The 18,238-nt window shown below is 36.5% G+C and overlaps 3 protein-coding genes across 3 annotated transcripts; 1 reads left to right on the forward strand and 2 right to left on the reverse strand.

Moving 5' to 3' along the window:
• Nucleotides 1–1,160: 1,160 nt before the first annotated feature.
• Nucleotides 1,161–2,871, reverse strand: LOC147863574 (tetraspanin-8-like). The gene is made up of 2 exons (XM_087320599.1): nt 2,226–2,871; nt 1,161–1,607 (listed from the first exon to the last, which is right to left on the reverse strand). The coding sequence occupies exons 1-2, from the start codon at nt 2,721–2,723 to the stop codon at nt 1,302–1,304; spliced, it is 804 nt and encodes a 267-aa protein (XP_087176725.1). The 5' UTR covers nt 2,724–2,871; the 3' UTR covers nt 1,161–1,301.
• A 2,917-nt stretch (nt 2,872–5,788) lies between these two features.
• Nucleotides 5,789–9,011, forward strand: LOC147863575 (uncharacterized). Its single transcript, XM_087320033.1, has 5 exons — nt 5,789–6,239; nt 6,942–7,836; nt 8,020–8,115; nt 8,230–8,366; nt 8,584–9,011. Exons 1-5 carry the CDS (start codon nt 5,989–5,991, stop codon nt 8,744–8,746), a joined length of 1,542 nt encoding a protein of 513 aa, XP_087176159.1. The 5' UTR covers nt 5,789–5,988; the 3' UTR covers nt 8,747–9,011.
• Nucleotides 9,012–9,954: 943 nt separating this feature from the next.
• On the reverse strand, nt 9,955–14,741 carry LOC147863576 (aldehyde oxidase GLOX-like). The gene is made up of 3 exons (XM_087320395.1): nt 14,407–14,741; nt 13,502–14,136; nt 9,955–11,075 (listed from the first exon to the last, which is right to left on the reverse strand). The coding sequence occupies exons 1-3, from the start codon at nt 14,427–14,429 to the stop codon at nt 10,078–10,080; spliced, it is 1,656 nt and encodes a 551-aa protein (XP_087176521.1). The 5' UTR covers nt 14,430–14,741; the 3' UTR covers nt 9,955–10,077.
• Between the last annotated feature and the right edge of the window lie 3,497 nt (nt 14,742–18,238).

Below are 18,238 nucleotides of genomic sequence, written 5' to 3' on the forward strand. Positions count from 1 at the left end.
AATTAGGAAGTTGAAAAGTAAGATCGACAGATTCAAATCATTGTTATAATTGGCCCAGAAATGTATAGACAATTGAAGAGACAGGCTTTGGAATCTGGATGAGCTAGACAAGAGATTCTAGATTACATATAGATTAAGTTACGGCTTGTAGAAACATATTTTTTTAAGCAGTATGAAGTAGTCCGACATATGAAGAGACATGCTTTGGATGAGCTAGACGAGAGATTCTAGATTACATATAGATTAAGTTACAGCTTGCAGAAACATAATCTTTTAAGCGCATTGGTCAACTATACCACCTTATGTTGAAAGGTATATAAATATGTTTTCATGTCCAAAAGCAAGAACTATTGTAACAATGCATGCTGATGATACCTAGGAGAGAATGGAAGGATTGTGGAATATTGGGGTCAAGAAGACTGAAGTGATATAACAGCGAGTCTTACTATGAAAAGATAATCTTATTACGACAACATTAGACATGTGTCTTATTGGTATAGATGTACTTCACCTACTTGGAGCATATGCACTGGATAACGAAGATCTCTAGTTGCATACCGTAATTGTGATATCCAACACCATAGTCTCATTACTTTACACCCACGTGAAGATTCCATTAAGGTGCTCCCAATGAAATAAGTGTTTGCTTTGCCAATAGTGAAGGTAAAAGCTATTTAAGAAACAAGCTTGGTCATATATTGAAAAGTAGAGTATTTAAGCTTTGATACTTAGCCATGATGACGAAAACTAGTGAACTTTTTCATATGTTATTTCTAGTATCAGTCATAAAGGGTCATCTAAAGTTGCAGATTCACTCCCAACTTGAAATTTGCCCATGTTGCATTATTTGCTTGTAGGTATCTGAATTCATATTTTACTGTCTATCTTTCTTACTACGACACAATTTGCATATACTTTGCTGAAGTTTATATCTATCCATCGTGATTCGCACCCACGGCTATGGCCAAGTTTTGTAAAAACATTTCATAACCTAACAAGGATGCAAAGCAATATGAACAAGTAATGTGGACAAGAAGGCATTGCATCTTCTTTTTTTACTTTTCAAATGTTATGACCTCAATAAGGTCATATATCTTCACATAAAGTAATGCAACATGTACTTCAGGTAGTACAAGCATAATAACAGAAAGAAACTTGGCTGCGATCGATAAGCTAGATGCATTTTTCTAACCAAATGAGCCTTTTGGTATACAATCCAAGATATAGGACTCAATCCAAAGAAAACAGAAAAAAAGAGGGTTCCTACGAGGAAGGTTTTTGAGCTATATTCCTCTTCCGAACTAAGCATAGCCTCGCTTAATGTAATCCCGATTCTTTCTCACATTACGGAAAGCGCAACACCCGACGGAATAAACAACGATGAGGAAGACGAGGACCACGATGTTCACTTCAGCGACTCGCCTCCAATCCTTGTTAATGTTTTGTAGGACTCCAGCTTTGCAGGAGTTGCAACCAAAGCACAAGATGGTGTCATCGGTGTCATAAGTTGTGCAATCGTCGTCGCGCGATGGGGTTGTGCAGTTGTTCCAATACGTCGAATTCACAAATGAGCATCCACATGCTACCGGAGGTTTGCAGCATCCACCCTACATTACATTTTTAGACATGAAAATTAGCACTATATTTACATAACAACCCACACACCCACATATTAATCAAAGAATGCAATGTAACATCAACCTAATTTACCCATAAATAGCTACAGCTAATGCTTCAATGCAAAAAGAAAAAACTATCATAGACATGAATGCAACAGTTTCCAGATGAATATGATCATGCTTCTTCCAAGTTCACCACAGATGCGTGTGGGATGTTAAATTTCCACAAACAAAGATCAGCATTTGCCTAAAAAGAATAACAAGACATCACATATGAATGTTTGATATGATCTTGTGGATATGTTCAATACATCTATGATCTTGTGGATATGTCCAATACATACATCTATGATCTTGTGAATATGTCCAATGCATCTATGATCTTGTGGATATGTCCAATACATCGATGATCTTATGGGTATGTCCAATACATCTATGATCTTGTGGATATGTCCAACCGATACATCTATCTCTAATAAGCAGCCCACATGTATCCAATTAATGCATACATAATCATGCATGCATGCATCTTTATACCTGCTGTCATACATAGATTTCCATGAATGCACATATCTGTGATCAAATTTGCTATGAAAAGGCGCATACCTGTACAGGAGTAAGCGTGGAATTATTCAAATCCGCTGCAGATGTATACTTATCCCTCAGTTTATCACAGAACTTAGCTTCAACAAGACAACTCTGGATCTTATTCCAATTAGAAGTCACATTCATCTGATGGCGAAGCCAAGTGGAATAATCACCTAACTTATACTCCTTATAACCTTTGTCTTTCACAAAATCTCCAGCAGTTTTGTTAGTGACAACGAAGGCAAAAACCGTGAAAACAAAGAGGAGCAAAATCAGCAAAAACATGATGATTAAGTAGACCCAAAGAAGGCAGGAAACCCTAAAACAAGAACCCACGAATCCAACTAAAGATAAAAGTAGAATGAATGTTCCTAGGGCTATAATGGGTACTTGCAGAAATCTATAACAGTCTGTGTCATGGTGCTTGGCTAGCCATATCCCTGTTCCTATGATGGGGAGAGAGAGGAGGAATGCGATGAAATTAAGGGTGCCCACAAGGCTGTTGCTCACTGCCATAGCTCTGAGAGCAGAGACTTAGTTCTTTGTTGGGAAGTAGAGATGGATGGAAGAAACAGAGCACAAGTAAAACAACAGAGTAAGAAAAGAATGAAGAGTTTTGAAGATGAAGTAGTGTGTTTGTGTGTATATGGAGAGAGAGAGAGAGAGAGACTTTACATCTTCTTCTTCTGATTCTTTCATATTCATAGGGTGTGATTTTTGCAACGGTTATGTTTTGCTATATGTAGGTAGTAGATAGATAGAAGACATAAGAAGAAGAAGAAGAGGCTTCTTGTAATGCGAAGAATCATAGAACTCACGCCGAAGAGAAGCCGCCTATTATTTATTGCCCTTCCCCAAACACCCGATGAAAGATGCACCCTTTGGACAGTGTCACCAGATTGTCTCTTTTAAGCTCTTCTGGATCGACTAGATCGTCTCTTTTAAGCTCTTTTGGTTCATACGATCGAAGACAACCTTACCACACTATACCTTTGAACCTAGGTGGAAGAAGACTGCATGCGTGTACCTATCACATTTCACATTTCATATTAATTTGAAGTCTTGGTAGAGTTACTACTCTACGATTCATGATGCAATTAGTTATCTTGTTAGCCATCACATCCATGATTGCTCTTCTACTTACAACTTGTAGCTTCTATATAATCTTCTTGAACAAAATAACTTCATAACAAATAATGCATACTTTCCCTCGCATAATTATATTTCCATCCCTTTCTTACATTCCAACATGTAATAGTTGTAATTCTCCGTGGGATCATCACAATTACAAATTTACAACATCATTAGAGCTTATGAGTATCAATGTGGACACTTGTCTACATAATTTTGCGCTAACAATTATCAACATATCGACAACTTCTCATGCTCATATTGCACCTCATAATGATTAAAAAGTATTGCATCATATTTATGCTTACAACATATTATGTATATGCATAACCTTAGGAGCCAATTGTAAAACTAAATTGATGGATAGGACTGTTAGGAAACTAGTTAACCTAGGAACTAGGACTAACCCAGATGGACCTATGATATGTGGGGACACATACTCGTATGGGAGCCTTAGGTGTTGAGCTATATGAAGATAAGGGGACTAGTTATTCCCCCTTCAATATGACATTTTTAGACATTGTTGAGACTCTATTGGTGAGGCCAAGGTATAAAATAAGTGTATATCATATATCTATGGCATTTGGTGATTTTTTTTATTGTTTAAAGCTCATGGTTTAGGATTAGGTTTCTTATTTAGTGCGCACGTGTTTGGAATGCTCCAAAAGCAAAAGAAAGCATGAACAAGGTGCAAAGGGCACATTGACTTCATGTCATCCCCACCTTCCTCTGACTTATCATCGACAACTTGTTTAGGGATCCAAATGTAAAGCAAGACAAACTGCTTCGATAGCACTCATCCAATAAATAGTCAGATTTTATGAGTGGGTGTGGGGGAAAGGCACTATGCATAGGAATCAACATCACCATGATAGATAATTAATTAAGTAATAATGTTGGATGAGGAAGTGGAATGGACTACTGAAATTGATCCTAAAGTTTAGGCTTTATTCTAGTGTGTACGAGGTTTAACATTGAAGTTTTGAGTTTAGGGTTTCAAGTAGTCTTTAAATTGTATGTGTTTTGGAGCCATAACATTACATTTATACACATCTAGAAATTTATCAAGTAAAATGCAAGGAATCATTTATAATTTGAGAATTAGGAATTTAGTTCAAGGTTTAGGTTCTAGGGTTTGGGTCGATGGTGTGCCATGCTTGTGGTTTTTGACATAATGCATTCTCAATTTCTCACCAATATTGCATCATCATTGACTATCATCACAAAACAAGAGAGCATATTCTAAGAGGTTGGTTGTGCTTTCTTCATCAATAGAAATCGACGAGAGACATGGCAAATTCATTATACTAATCTCTATCATTTTAAGTATCCTTATAAAGATGATAAGCACTAGAGCTTAATGTTAAGATGCAAACATTCCATTGATTGTTGAAACAAACTCTCACTCAATTATGGTGCTTTATTGCTTATAGTCTTTAGGGCAACACCTACTTTGTAACAATCATTACAAGATTTCTATTTTGATTTTGATACAGAATATGAAGTATGCATGTAGATTAATCAAGAGAGAATGGCCGTAAATTGTTTCATCGACACAATAATATGGAAGAGACATCACATTCTCACATACACACTTGTTTGTTCTTTGATAGAAAAATGAAGTAAGCTTACCTACCTATACCCCACATGATAGTCCATGGATATAAAAGGATGATAGTCCCCGTTGCTAAAGAGAAGAAATTGTTTTATGCTTATGGGAAATTGGAGCTATTATAATAAATATTATATCCTACGCCTAACTACATAACATGAAAGAAATTGGATTATTGTTTAAATTATGTTCAGTTTTTGGGTTTCAATATATGAAACTATTGCTCACCTAATACACACTAGTGTATCCATGCACCTTATACAACCAATTCCTTTTGTACTTTGTGAGAGCTATTAGTGCACGAGGATCTTTTTAGGGTCGGCAACACATTGCTCCTCCAAAACATCTAGTTGCATACTCATGTCCTCGTGTCTCAAATGCACAAAAGTTTGTGATTTTCTATATAATGCATAAACAATATGTAGCAAGAGACTCTCTCTCTAGCAAAAGCAATGTCGTAAACAAGAAACATTGACGACCACCCCATGATCATGCCTAGCTAGATCTAGCAAGGTATGCAGTGCTTGTGGAGCCCATATGAGTTTGAAATTGTGTCACCAATGGTGCTCCGTTCTAGTTCAAAATTTCGAATGCGGACATTTTTACCCAAGGCACTCACCATGTGATGGTATTAATCGAACGAGTCAGTGAAGACCAGTTTTGTGCACCGGCAATAACGAGTTCACGATGAGCGAATTATGTACACATAGTAGATCAATGGAACGAGAGTTTGCGACCGCTCAGACCAAAAAATAAAAGACAAAGACGAAAAAGATGACCCTTTTTCCACATATACATATATCATATATGACACACAGATGGGGCAGTTTGATTGTCTTTGTCAAGTTATTATTATTAGCTCACAAATCCTAATAAGCTCTTACTCTGTCACTGTATGGAATCAGAGCCTTATGTTCTTCTCATTCAGCTTCTTCTTAACACACACACACACACACACAAACCAACTACACATATGTACACTTGTCTTACTCTGTTGTACTAAATTGGATCGGAATTCTATTTTTCAATCATAATGCAATGAAAAAAAGCTTATTGAATTCATATGAGTATGTGCCAATGATGAGAACCCATTTCCTCTGCTTTTGTTTCTTCATCTGGATCCATTCTGCCAGTATCCAGAATGTTCAGTGCTCTGTTCATCACTACTCTAACAAACAGTTCTCAGCTCTTCAGAATGGATTTGCTTTCTATGGTGGGAGTGAAGGAATGAAATCCTCTTCTTCAAGATCTAGTCAAAATGGTGTGGCAGATGGTAGATCTTACATTGGGTAAGTCTTCAATCTAATCCGAAAGAGAATCCTTCCATAATGTAGGCTAAAATCGTGGTATTGAAGTAAGTAAATTCCATTTTTTTTGCATGTTAATATGGTATTTGACAAAAATATATACACTCACTCAGTTGCTTTGATGTGGAATATCATATGTCCATGCATATTCCAAATTGAAGCAACGACATGTATGTATATATACAAATCTAGATGTATGTATGCCTATTCCACATCAAAGCAGCTACACGTGTATAATTACACATCAATATGTATGTCTGTATGCATATTCAACATCAAAGCAACTGCGTGCGTGTGTGTGCGTGCACGCGCATACTCATCTATATGCATGTATATGTATGTCATTTTTTTCTGTATGTTAGGGTTTTATTATCTCTCTTTTTAATGTTAATATTTCTATGTGACCATGTCTATATATGTTGGATTTGTGACATTATGCATGGTGTTGTAGTTTAAGTAAGGACTTTATCTTTTCCTTTCTAATATATGTATGTATGTTGTTGCTTTCATGTAGTAATGCTATGTACATTTGAGTTTTTTTCCCTTTTAATGATATTTCACCCCATCCATATATGTGGCTTACTTCATGGATTTGTTGCATTATGCTTTGTTTGTTCAAAGAGCTGGATTAATGTGTCAACCAATCTCTAATTCTCAATGGAAAATGTTTTTTTTTTCTTTTAGATTTGATTCGATCAACTTCAAACACATAAGTAGATCCAAAGGTGGTTTGATTCAAGTCATCATTTTTGAAGTATCGGATAAAGATAATGTTGGGGGAAGAGATGCTCTTTGTTGCACCTCCGATTTGGCAAAGAATGAGGGATGCGATGAAGGGAAAGTCATCATAAAACCTTCTTTATATGACCCACATTGGCCAGTCTCAATCTCCATCAATCTCGAAGCAAATCTACCTCAAACTTCAATACATATTGAAAGGGTAAACATCACCAAGACGGGATTTTATAATGTTTTCTTCGTGTTTTGTGATCCCGAGCTAAAAGATCTAATCATAGATGGGTCTACAATCTGGAAAAATCCTTCTGGCTACCTCCCTGGAAGCATGGCACCCTTGTTATCATTCTATGGAAAATTGTCACTTGCGTATATGCTTCTTGGATTGGCATGGTTTCTTTTGTGTCTTAGGAATTGGAAAGATGTGGTGCAATTGCACAAATACCTTACACTCATTATAGCATTGGGGATGTGTGAGACAACTCTATGGTACTTTGACTATGCAAATTTCAATTCTAGTGGTTTTAGACCAATTGGCATAACGATTTGGGCAGTAACGATCGGGGCACTAAAGAAAGTGATTTCACGAGTACTTATGTTGGCCATATCAATGGGCTATTCTGTTGTTCGCCTTACTCTAGGTGCTGAAACCTTAAAGATAGCCATACTTGGTGGCACTTATTTTCTTGCGGCTGAAGCTTTGGATATCTTTGAGAATGTTGGTGCTGTCAATGATCTCTCTGGACAAACCAAAATCTTCTTTGTTTTTCCGGTGGCTATCTTGGATGGTATCTTCATTATATGGATATTTGCATCCTTATCCAAAACACTCGAGAAACTCCAGGTAAGACACTTGTCTCTTCAATGCTCACTCAAAACAAAGAAAAAACTGTATAAAAAGGTTCGTATGTATGTATGCATGTTCATTTACATACATATATACCTGTGGATGGCATCACTCACGTCCTCATAAAGTATGAGAGAGATAGAGAGAGGATGACCAGTGATTATTTCTTCTTCTTTTCAGGCCAGGAAATGGATGGTGAAGCTAAACTTCTATAGAAAACTTACAAATACTTTGTCAATTTGTGTAATGATAGCAGTAGCTTGGATAGGCTATGAGGTAATTTATAATAGAAATCAATAATGATGATAAATTTGACTTCTTTTGTCATATGATTGCAAACATATTGCACGAAAGTAACCATGTGAGGGTGGTGGTCATGATTTTTTTCAGTTCTATTTCAAGACCAGGGATGCAAATGGTGAAGAATGGAGGAATGCATGGCTGATTAGTGCTTTCTGGAGTATCCTGACATTGCTATTGTTAAGTTTCCTCTGCACCCTTTGGGCACCATCACAGAATTCTGAAATGTAAGTGATCTTCCCTGTTTCTTTCCCTTTTTGTTTGTAAACTCCTCTGATTTTTTGTTTGATTTTCTATATAGAAGAGAAATAGTTGGGAATGTAGATTTCCTCGTCTTTGTGGGTGTTTTATGCTAGGTTTAAGAGTGTGCTAGAATATTTGTTTTTTCCCTAGGTTTAAGAGTGTCCCTTACAACGTTTTTTTATGTGTGTGGGTGGGGTGTAGATTTGAGTGTTCAGAAGATACTGGAAGGTCTTTCGACGAAGAAGATGCTATTCTCTTAACGTCTATTGTGAGTGTAGAGCCACATAAGAGTAACTTGAAGGACAACCATACCAAATCTAGCCTTGATGATGATAAAGATTTCGAGGATAACAAAAGGGAGTAGCTTCTCTCCTTATATCACCTTCAGCTCATGGGGTCATGTATTTTTAAAGGTTATATATGTAATGTATATTTCAAGGTACATATCGTATATACAACCCATTGTTTTTTAGCTGTGTCTACTATTGGTGAGACAGGCTATTGTCTCGACAAGCCTAGCTTGAAAATTAAAAAATGTCTGTAAATCTATCAACTTTTACGGCTATTTCAATAAACTCATAGTGCCAAGGACTTTTTATTTATTAAGAAAGTGTATCAATTTATATATTTGTAAGTGTATTGATCTCTCTTCTTGTGTTGAATATATGTGTGAGGTTGTAAACTTGACATGTTCTTTACTAAAGAAAAGACTGCGAGAAAAGAACTAAAACAAGTAGACCAATTGAAATGGGTAATTTAACCAAGAACTCATGTCAATGTGATTGGGGCAAGACATAGATCTAGGATTTTTGGATATATAAAAGAGCTAGACACCTTTATGTGCTTTTCACTCCTATTCTCAATTCTACTTACTTTCCTTCTAATCTATTGGTTGACATTAGTATCGGTTAAATAAAGCTAAAGTATGCCCATTAGGGATGCATGACCCTTTGATTGACCACAATTTGGACTGTTATGGTCGCCTCAGGGCATAGATCTCTACCTACACTCTCAGGGGATCTACTGCTTGATTCATTGTCATTGCACATACCAAACTCAATGTATGAGCTAGAGATTGCTCCAACATATGATGTGTCCACTCTATTAGCTGATTAATGTGCCTTACTTCAGGGATGGAAAGCCAGTTGTGAAGTATGTTAGATGGAAAGTAAGACCTTAGTGTTCATGAACTTTTAATACTGTAATTATCCATTGCTCATAAAACAAAGCTGCCGTGATCAACTACTAAATCTCCAAATCTCCAAGAAGATTTCTTTGGTGTATGCTCTATCTAACGATGGATTCCAAAGCATATGGTGTAAATATCCAACTTCATTAACAATGAAGCATCATAGTCTTCATTAAGGAGAGAACTAGGGTAGGAGTTCTCATTAGAAATCCTAGTATGTGTAGAATGTCATTGTAAAAATATCCATGCAAATGATGAGTAGCCCTCCTTATTTTTTGTTCATATACATACATACAATCATGTGCAAGTTTTTGCTATCACTTCATTAGAAGCCAATCTCATTGGGCAGACGTAGACATACATTTATCAATGAGAGCTTTGGCTAGAAAAATGAAATGGTCACATATTTGAGAAATCATGGCTGTTTACTATATACATATATACAATATTCACTTGATGATTCAACTAGAACCTGATAAACTCTATGATCACCCCACAATATTTCATTAAGGAGACACAACTTGCACCCATATTGCAACCCCGGGGATTCCCATCACCACTGGGAACATCATGTAATATGTTGGTGGTGCTATATTGTCATTAGGGGGTGCTGTAACTGTCACAACAAATAGGTTATTCCCAACTTGTATGGGAGGAGAAGTCTTCATTCTCAATAGTCTTTGGCCTTGGGAAAAAGAATGTGTGCTGAAATATGAACTCACTAAGTTCATCTCTACAACCATAGGGAAACTTTGGCATGAAAATGTGACGTTAAATACCAAACCATGGGTCAACCTATTTGGACTCGAATGTATGGTTGGCTTCCTTGGTAAGTATGGTGCATTGAAATAAAAGGGCAACCATGCCTCTAGTCGAAGCTCTGTGCGGAAATCCCCATCGAAGGTGTAGAATTCATGTGGGTTACTCCCTGCAATCAAAACTCGTCCATCGACAAGCAAGTTTGCAGTTGAATGGTACATTCTAGGGATTGTCCCCGCAGGTTGGAGGATGAAACGTGCTTGTGGATAAGATCTTGGACGATAGATTACCGGATTAAGGGCAGGGTTAGAGGCATAACCCCATCCTTGAGACCCATTTTGTGCACCATTGATTATAAGAACATCTCTGTTTGGTAGGAGGATCATGTCACCCATGCACCTTCTAAGGGGCATAGTTTCCATTGTCCATGATGGGTTAGGAGAAGTAACGACCATTCTTCCACATGTATTTGAACATCCTAGTTGTAGTTTGGGTTGAGCAAAGGCTCCAAGTTGTGCCCCACCACAAACTAGCACCTCGGCAGATTGATAGTTGTCAGTAGGTGCATCAAGGGGGAGGAGCACTGAACTTCCAGCTGATGGGTAGTTCCTCGGATTCCCAGGAATAGTTGGGTAGGTTTTGAGGACAATGTTACTTTTGTAATCGAGCAAAATGGAATCACGGTTGGCGAAAATGAAGAGATGACCATTCGGTAACAAGTGGACAAATGGATACAAATTATCACCTACATCAAATGGTCCAAAAGTTTAGGCTTACTAATCAATAATAAGATACGTTCCTAGTATTTGTATTCATATTTTTGAAGATTTCAAGCACTTATAAAATTTTGGTGTTTGTGATTAAAAACAGTATATCTGTAAATCTCAATTTGAATATAACATCTCATTTTGTTTCAATCAAGCGAGTCCAGGATGCTTTAAATTTAGCATCAACTTTGGAAGAAACCCTCGAGTTGTGACATCATAATGAATCCTTTGTTTTCTATTTGAATTTAGTAGCGTAAAATGTACTCGTGTTTTAACATAACCATTTTGCATAAAGAAAAAACATTCAAGATCCAATATGCTAGTCTCCCGATTGGAAGCTGGATATTGGGTTTATCTATATTAAGATTCAAGAACCTAAGCATTGACAATGTTGATTTGTTTGTATATTGCTTTCCTTATTTGGCAACCTACTTTTCTAACTCGATGACCAAGAATCAAACCTTTAGACTAACTGACTATTCACAAGTGCAAATCTACAAGTGGGGTTACAATGCTTCCCACCATCAAATATAAAATGCACCAACCTCACACCATGTCTCCAAGATGGAAACCCCAACTTGCCCCCTTCAGAACATATGTATGTTTACTTAAGAACACAAACATCCTTATGAAATACTTAAGGTACACTATAACACTCTTTTAAGGGTCCCATAGGCCATGTTTTCATGCATCCATCAAGATATTAACATATCTTGTTCTTAATCTTGAGCTCTTTAGCATAGTTTATTAGTCTTTTAATTAATTGTCTCTTTCTAATGTTAGCATTTGCATTCTTTGTATTGTGAAACAAATGACTATGAATTTTCTAAAAGCATACTCTAGGAGCGAACACTTAAACATGCATGCTCTCAAACTGAAATAATGAGGATGTTTTTTCAATCACGAATGTGACATCAAACCCATTACTTGAGAGGAACCTAGTGCCTTAACGTTGCATATCATGACATTTGTCATGTTCATCATATATTGGAATATGAAAATTTCAAAAACTTACCTTAATTTAAACTATGATGTATCAAGAAAATAGTTTCACATTCTTTTGTAGCACAAATATTTTATTTAGCACTAATCCCTTCCATTCTTTGCCACCATACTCACTTTTTCTTTTGCACCCCAAAGCTACAATTGAGCTTTTGATCATGGATGCACAAACTACACTGCATTGCAAATTCCTTGGGTAAAGTTTTTGAAATCAAGGTTCCTTGTGATATTTGCAACCACATTGCAATATTTCAAGTATAGTTCAATTAGTTAAATTGCAGGAAATAGGTTTGAAGCTCCATAAAATCTACTCTACGATACATATTCTTAGGATATTTCAAGGTATAGCCTTTCTAACATAAAAAAAACCAAACTTTTGTAAAAGGCCTTGTACATATTTCTTTCAAATAAAAAGTGTACACAATGCCCCACACATATTTCTTTCGGAGTATGATATGTAAGAGTGTTGTAAGAGTGTAAAATACATTATCTCTTGTTATTTGTAATGTGGAATGTATCTTTGATGAGAGAAAAAATATTTTTGTGTTATAAGAAAATAATTGACGAAAAGATGGGCATTATGTAATCATTGAGTATTCACCTCCTATGGTTTTAACCTGCACTTTATATTGAAAACAAAAATGTAATCATGTAGGTGATGGTGTAGGTGATGGGATAACATCAAAAAATGCTTGTGACAAAGCAAAAACCTTATTGCCTATTCTTAGAAAACACCTCCCTAGTTTCATAGCCAAATCAGTAAATAGGATTATGCCTACAATGTAGATAAAATCTATGAATATTTTGGTTCATGGAGGAATTTATTGGGTATTATTACTCATGGATGATAATTACCCATTTGTATTTGTTGAGGACAAAGATGATCCAAAGAGTTTACACTGAAGGAGTTAGACAAGGATTAAACCATAAAGTTTGTTAATAAATAATAACTACCCAATGTACTACCAAACAAGTTAGATGTGGAAGTTTGTGCCAAATGCCACTAAGGAAATGAACATATTGGGCGACCAACTATTGCAACCTTTGCATGTAAGGGGAGGGAAGGTCTAGGCAGGGATGGACATGGGAAATGTTTGTTGTTGATCAATGGGAGTTGTGGGCCTCGTTGATCGTTCATTGTGTGCATTGGTTATAAGTGAAGACAAAGGATAAACAACAGATGCAATGCAAGAGACCGGATGATTGGCAATATAAAATACAAGGATATTATTAGGCTTTAACTCTATGATAAATATTAAGTGAGAGTGGTATATGTATTGCGATTTGGAGCTTGGGAATACAGACGAAGAATCATGATGATGGTTCATTAAGCTTATTTTGTAATATATGCTTGTTTATTTATAAAACAAAGACGGTTGAAGAAAGTAGGATGAAATCGTACCTTCAAAGTTGTTCACATCATAGAGGAATTTGAGGAAGAAGCTACGTTGCGAAGGGGGGCGAGGGAAGAATTCGTATGTGAAAACGGAACGACCGCCCACAATTATGACACGCCCATCGGGAAGAAGTTGGTTGGTGGCATACCAACGAGGATCTACAAGGGAGGTGGTTGGATTGTGTGGGAACTCAACCCAATCACATGTGCTAGAAGAAGGGCATGGAGACAATCTACGAATGGTAGACTTCCCATCAAAATCACCACCCGTGTGTAGAAGTGTACCATCAGGCAAGAATTGGCCGGAAGAGCACCATGTGTCACTGAAGATGAATAGTGGGCGGATAGAATTGAGGCCCGGTGTAAACATGACGGAATGTGCTGTACAATCATGCTTTAGGACTAGGTCTTGTGTATTGTCACGACAATGTGTAGCCAAAATTCGCGAGGGACCAATGTTGGTGCGATCTAATAGCACCACTGTGTTGAATCGTGTCACTGCTGTGTGCATCGATGCTATCCCCGCATTCTCTATCAAGAATTCATACCTCCCGACCACCTCCTTCATGATCAACCCATTCACCAGTATTTGTAGGGGCACACTCATCATCACCACCATCCATATAAACTTCAACATATTCCTTTATGAAGTAATCAAGCACAGTTATTTGTTTTAAAAATGGTTCATTGACATAGCCTACTTCATAAGGTATCAAATGCCTTAATCCTAAATGCACTTTTGTGGATTACATAAAGTTTTGTGGCATCATTATCACTGGACAACTTGATCAATGAACCAATATATAACTATGTAAGGATGGATGTCATAGTCAAATATCGATGGCAAGCTATATAAGGATATTAATTTTGACACAAATATATGTTCTCTTTCAAAACTTACATATGCATACCTGTTCAAGTACCTCAACACCATTTATAGTGATAAGTCTTGTTTTATTATTGAAAATCGTGTTGATTAATGTATTCAAGTAAACTTAAAGTTTCATGACCAACAAAAGAGTAAGTAATTGGAAAATATATCCATGAAGGAAACATGCAAGGGTCAAATGAGAGGTATTGAGGCAATTGAAAGTAAGATAGACCAAAGGCATTCACTTATTTGAGAGATAGGAAAACATATATATACAAGTGCGAAAGAGAAACTCTTGCTTGAAAGTGTTTGATATACTTGATGCAACATAAAGTTGTGCTTGGATTAAAATATAAGGTTCAAAGCACGAAGACCAACATATATGTATATAATATCTTCTAGCCCAGGTTGTGAGGTTGAACTCCAATGATTTGTTGGCTAAGGTTTGGAATCCCGTAAAGAGCAAGTACATAATGATAAATGACCAAGCGCACTCTACAATGAAAGATAGTTTGATGCTCATTTTATCAATGGCATAACATCAAGAAGTTTTAAGAGAGGAATTTTGCTCTTTGTAATGATATGCAATGATTTGAGGGTTCCCTCTTGCTAATTAAATTACAAATATTAAAAAGGAGTGAGAGTACATAGCAATGTTTAGTCTAAACATATTATAAGTTGATACACATCGAAGTGGAATTCTTGCATCACTCCAAATTACCCAAACCATAAAGAGTGGACGTCAGTCAAAGATAACATACTAAATATATATTACTAAAAACCGACAAGAATGATCCCATAACTAGACTATGTTTTGTCTTCCTAATAACTTGATAAGTGACTTTGAGTATACGACAAAGATCCTCATGTGGTAAGCCAACATGGGGAATAATTGTTTACAATGGAATGTTTCTAAAGTAAAATGCCTTGAGTGAGAAAGATGCAATACGTACAAGTTAATGAGTTTGTAAATCCACATTGCAAAGTATGGAGATATAAGTTCTAGATATGTTAAAAGAATAACCAAAGCCTCTGAATCACCGCGAATTAGCAAAATGTTACTCCGAACAATATGTCTCAACAAGAATGAAAAGAGAAATGTTGTGCCACTATTACATATGCTCCATCAATTTTTAAAGCAAGGGAATGTTTAAGCACTGATTTATAGTCCCCTAAAATAATTTATAAATAAAAATAAGAGATGCCTCCTGATATCCCTGCATGGCGTAGATAGTAAATAGTGATCATTCATAATCATGGACATGCTTACATTCAGTAATGCTTTCATGTCGTTAATTAAGATATAGTAACAATACAAGATCTTCCAACTCCAAAATCAGAATTTATGGAAAAGAAATGCCATAGGTATTGGTTATAATGGCATCATCAAGTAAAAGGCCACTATGCCCATGCATAACACTATCTTTGTAGCTCATGTGCACTGAAGAGGAATATAATGGCCTCACCAACACACAAGCAGCTATGCCATTGTGTTAATGCCTTCGTGGCTCACGTGCTCACGTATTCACTAATGCATATAATGAGAAGCAATGCATGCAATTATGAAGGGAAGACGATCCTATAAAACGAGATCCAAAGTAAGTCGATGAAATAGGATACAACACTATCTTCTCGCAATGCATGTTTAGGATACAACACTATCTTCTCTCAATATGAGCCATCAAAAGAGAAGTAGAAAGCATGTACATTCGTGTGATTATCTATGTATAGTGTAGCTACATCACAACATACAAGATATGTCAGAAAGATGTGGCATGAAATCCCCTCTTTTTGTGTCTATAGAAATTCCACCACTAATAAACTAGTCATGAATGCCGCACATACCATCAAGCTACTATTTTTTGGGTAGTTACTATTGTAGAAATTTCAGTCATTACTGACAAATAGTAATAATAGTAAACCCAAAAGGTTGAAACCACTAGTTTCGGAAAGACTACAGCATGTTGCTTTCTTCATTTTGCCATATAATTCATTTTAGTTTGATACACACAATCGAATATAAAGAAAATTGTGTACTCAATGCAATCGATCGAGTAAAGAGATTGGTGACGGTAAAAAGTTGTACATATAGAAACTTTATAAAAAAGCTCCACAACTAATAAAAAGAAGGCCTAGTCCAAAGAGAGGTGGTGAACATGTTAAAGGCATGTCAAGGGATAGTGCTAAATTCTGATCATGAGCCTAGTCCACATAAACCTCATTCTCTAAATCGTCAATGGAGTTTGGGACATTAGAGGAGTTGGGGCCAATCACATTGACATTACGAGTTCCTTTAGGAGACTCACAATCTATATCAATTAACATACTACGCGTGTTATAATGTAACAAGATATATCGACTTTTAAGAACAATCGACCTACAAAAAAAACCAACCAGGATTGTTTTTTCATTTTAAAGAAAAACCATCATAAAAATGAGCTTTTCATTCACTAGACAAACATTTACATAATGAATTTCTTCAACATCAAATTTCATTAAGACGAAATGATTGGTCTCAGGGGGGCTATGCACAATGTGCATTGATCAATTGATAGATAAATGCTGATTTTGAACAGCCATTTCGTCCAATTCCAAGGCTCGAAATGATTCAAGTTGATCTTTGTTTATTCAAAACTCTCGGTAGGTTAACAAGACTTGTTAATTTCCCAAACACTCACAAGTTGAGGATGCTGTGAGGATGCTCTGACGGGAGAAATGGAGTAGAGACTCACGTGCAATCAGCATTCAATGCTGAACAGTCAAATCTAATCATGATGAGGAATGGTATTCATTCTGTATTATCAAGCTCATGAGCTTATTGGATGATCCAATGACCCCCAATTGTTCGTTTTGCGATCAAAATTCATTGGCATAATACCATACAGGCAAATGATCACTATGAAAGGCAATAAGGAGCAAAAACATGAATCGAAAAGCTCAAATTTTTTATTGCATATTCATGAACTTGGTGAAAAAACAATCACATTCGGAGACGACGGATTTCAATCTTGGAGTAAATTACGTCAAGGTCTGATTGCAGGAGCACTTTCCTTCCTAATTGTCAAATCAACAGTCACAATAATTGAATTTGATGAGCCAGAAGAGAAGCTCTTCAATTCCACAAAGGTTAAATAATGGAGGAAAGTATGAAGGAAGCAATATTGTTAAGCATTGACAATTGTTGTCCGCACTCCAAAACATATTCTGTATTTACCGTCTACTCAAACGTGTAGCAATGCAGTTAATTTACTCTGGAAAATACTTGTTACCTAGATCACAAACTCTGATAGGTAATTCTGGGCTTCTTTTCATTCAGAAACCTGGGGTTTCCGAATGTGCAAAATTAGAAATGATGCTCACTGCAATATCTTGCAATGTGTTAAGCTGTTGCATTAACAGTTATGACGGCAACAAAATGCATTTGCTGTCTCTGGTTTTGTCGCATTGGTTTGAAGTGCCCTGTTTCTTGTATTTTAACTGTTCATTTACTCGAGTACATGTGCACAGACATGTATACATAAGCAGGGGAGAACTCTGTTTTCCATGGATATTATACGAATGTAAGAAACATGTAAAGATGTATATGTGGTGGTATCATTCATGTGTGTGTCGGTAGGGTCTTACGCGTCTGCAAGACTGCATGAGTGATGTTGCTTGACCTTTGAAAGAGGATGAATGGAAGTAGCTCCATCCTCTCGTACTTTACCAAGAGTACCTCTCTCCTTCTTGCCCTCTCTACTGTTTCTTATTGCAGTCATACACCATGGCCGAGACGGTGATGCTGCAGGCTCGGAGGGGCTATGATGCTATGTCTGCATATTTGACACATATGCTTTCAGGTACAATACATGTTTCCTTACAATAGAACCCCC

This window comes from Azolla caroliniana, unplaced genomic scaffold (assembly GCF_043228905.1).
Source record: "Azolla caroliniana isolate FFs.n. ecotype wild unplaced genomic scaffold, voAzoCaro1.0.p SCAF_5, whole genome shotgun sequence".
In the NCBI taxonomy this organism is placed as follows: Eukaryota; Viridiplantae; Streptophyta; class Polypodiopsida; order Salviniales; family Salviniaceae; genus Azolla; species Azolla caroliniana.

Bases quoted from the DNA above. Each gene is read 5' to 3' on its own strand.
- LOC147863574 (XM_087320599.1), bottom strand. From the start codon at position 2,723: ATGGCAGTGAGCAACAGCCTTGTGGGCACCCTTAATTTCATCGCATTC. The intron at 1,608-2,225 runs GTATGCGCCTTT...AATGTAATGTAG, and splicing joins CCACGCTTACTCCTGTACAG to GGTGGATGCTGCAAACCTCC.
- LOC147863575 (XM_087320033.1), top strand. From the start codon at position 5,989: ATGAAAAAAAGCTTATTGAATTCATATGAGTATGTGCCAATGATGAGA. The intron at 7,837-8,019 runs GTAAGACACTTG...TCTTCTTTTCAG, and splicing joins AAACACTCGAGAAACTCCAG to GCCAGGAAATGGATGGTGAA. The intron at 8,367-8,583 runs GTAAGTGATCTT...GGTGGGGTGTAG, and splicing joins CCATCACAGAATTCTGAAAT to ATTTGAGTGTTCAGAAGATA.
- LOC147863576 (XM_087320395.1), bottom strand. From the start codon at position 14,429: ATGGTGTTGAGGTACTTGAACAG. The intron at 14,137-14,406 runs GTATGCATATGT...TACTTCATAAAG, and splicing joins GTGTTGAGGTACTTGAACAG to GAATATGTTGAAGTTTATAT. The intron at 11,076-13,501 runs GTACGATTTCAT...CATTTGATGTAG, and splicing joins TGATGTGAACAACTTTGAAG to GTGATAATTTGTATCCATTT.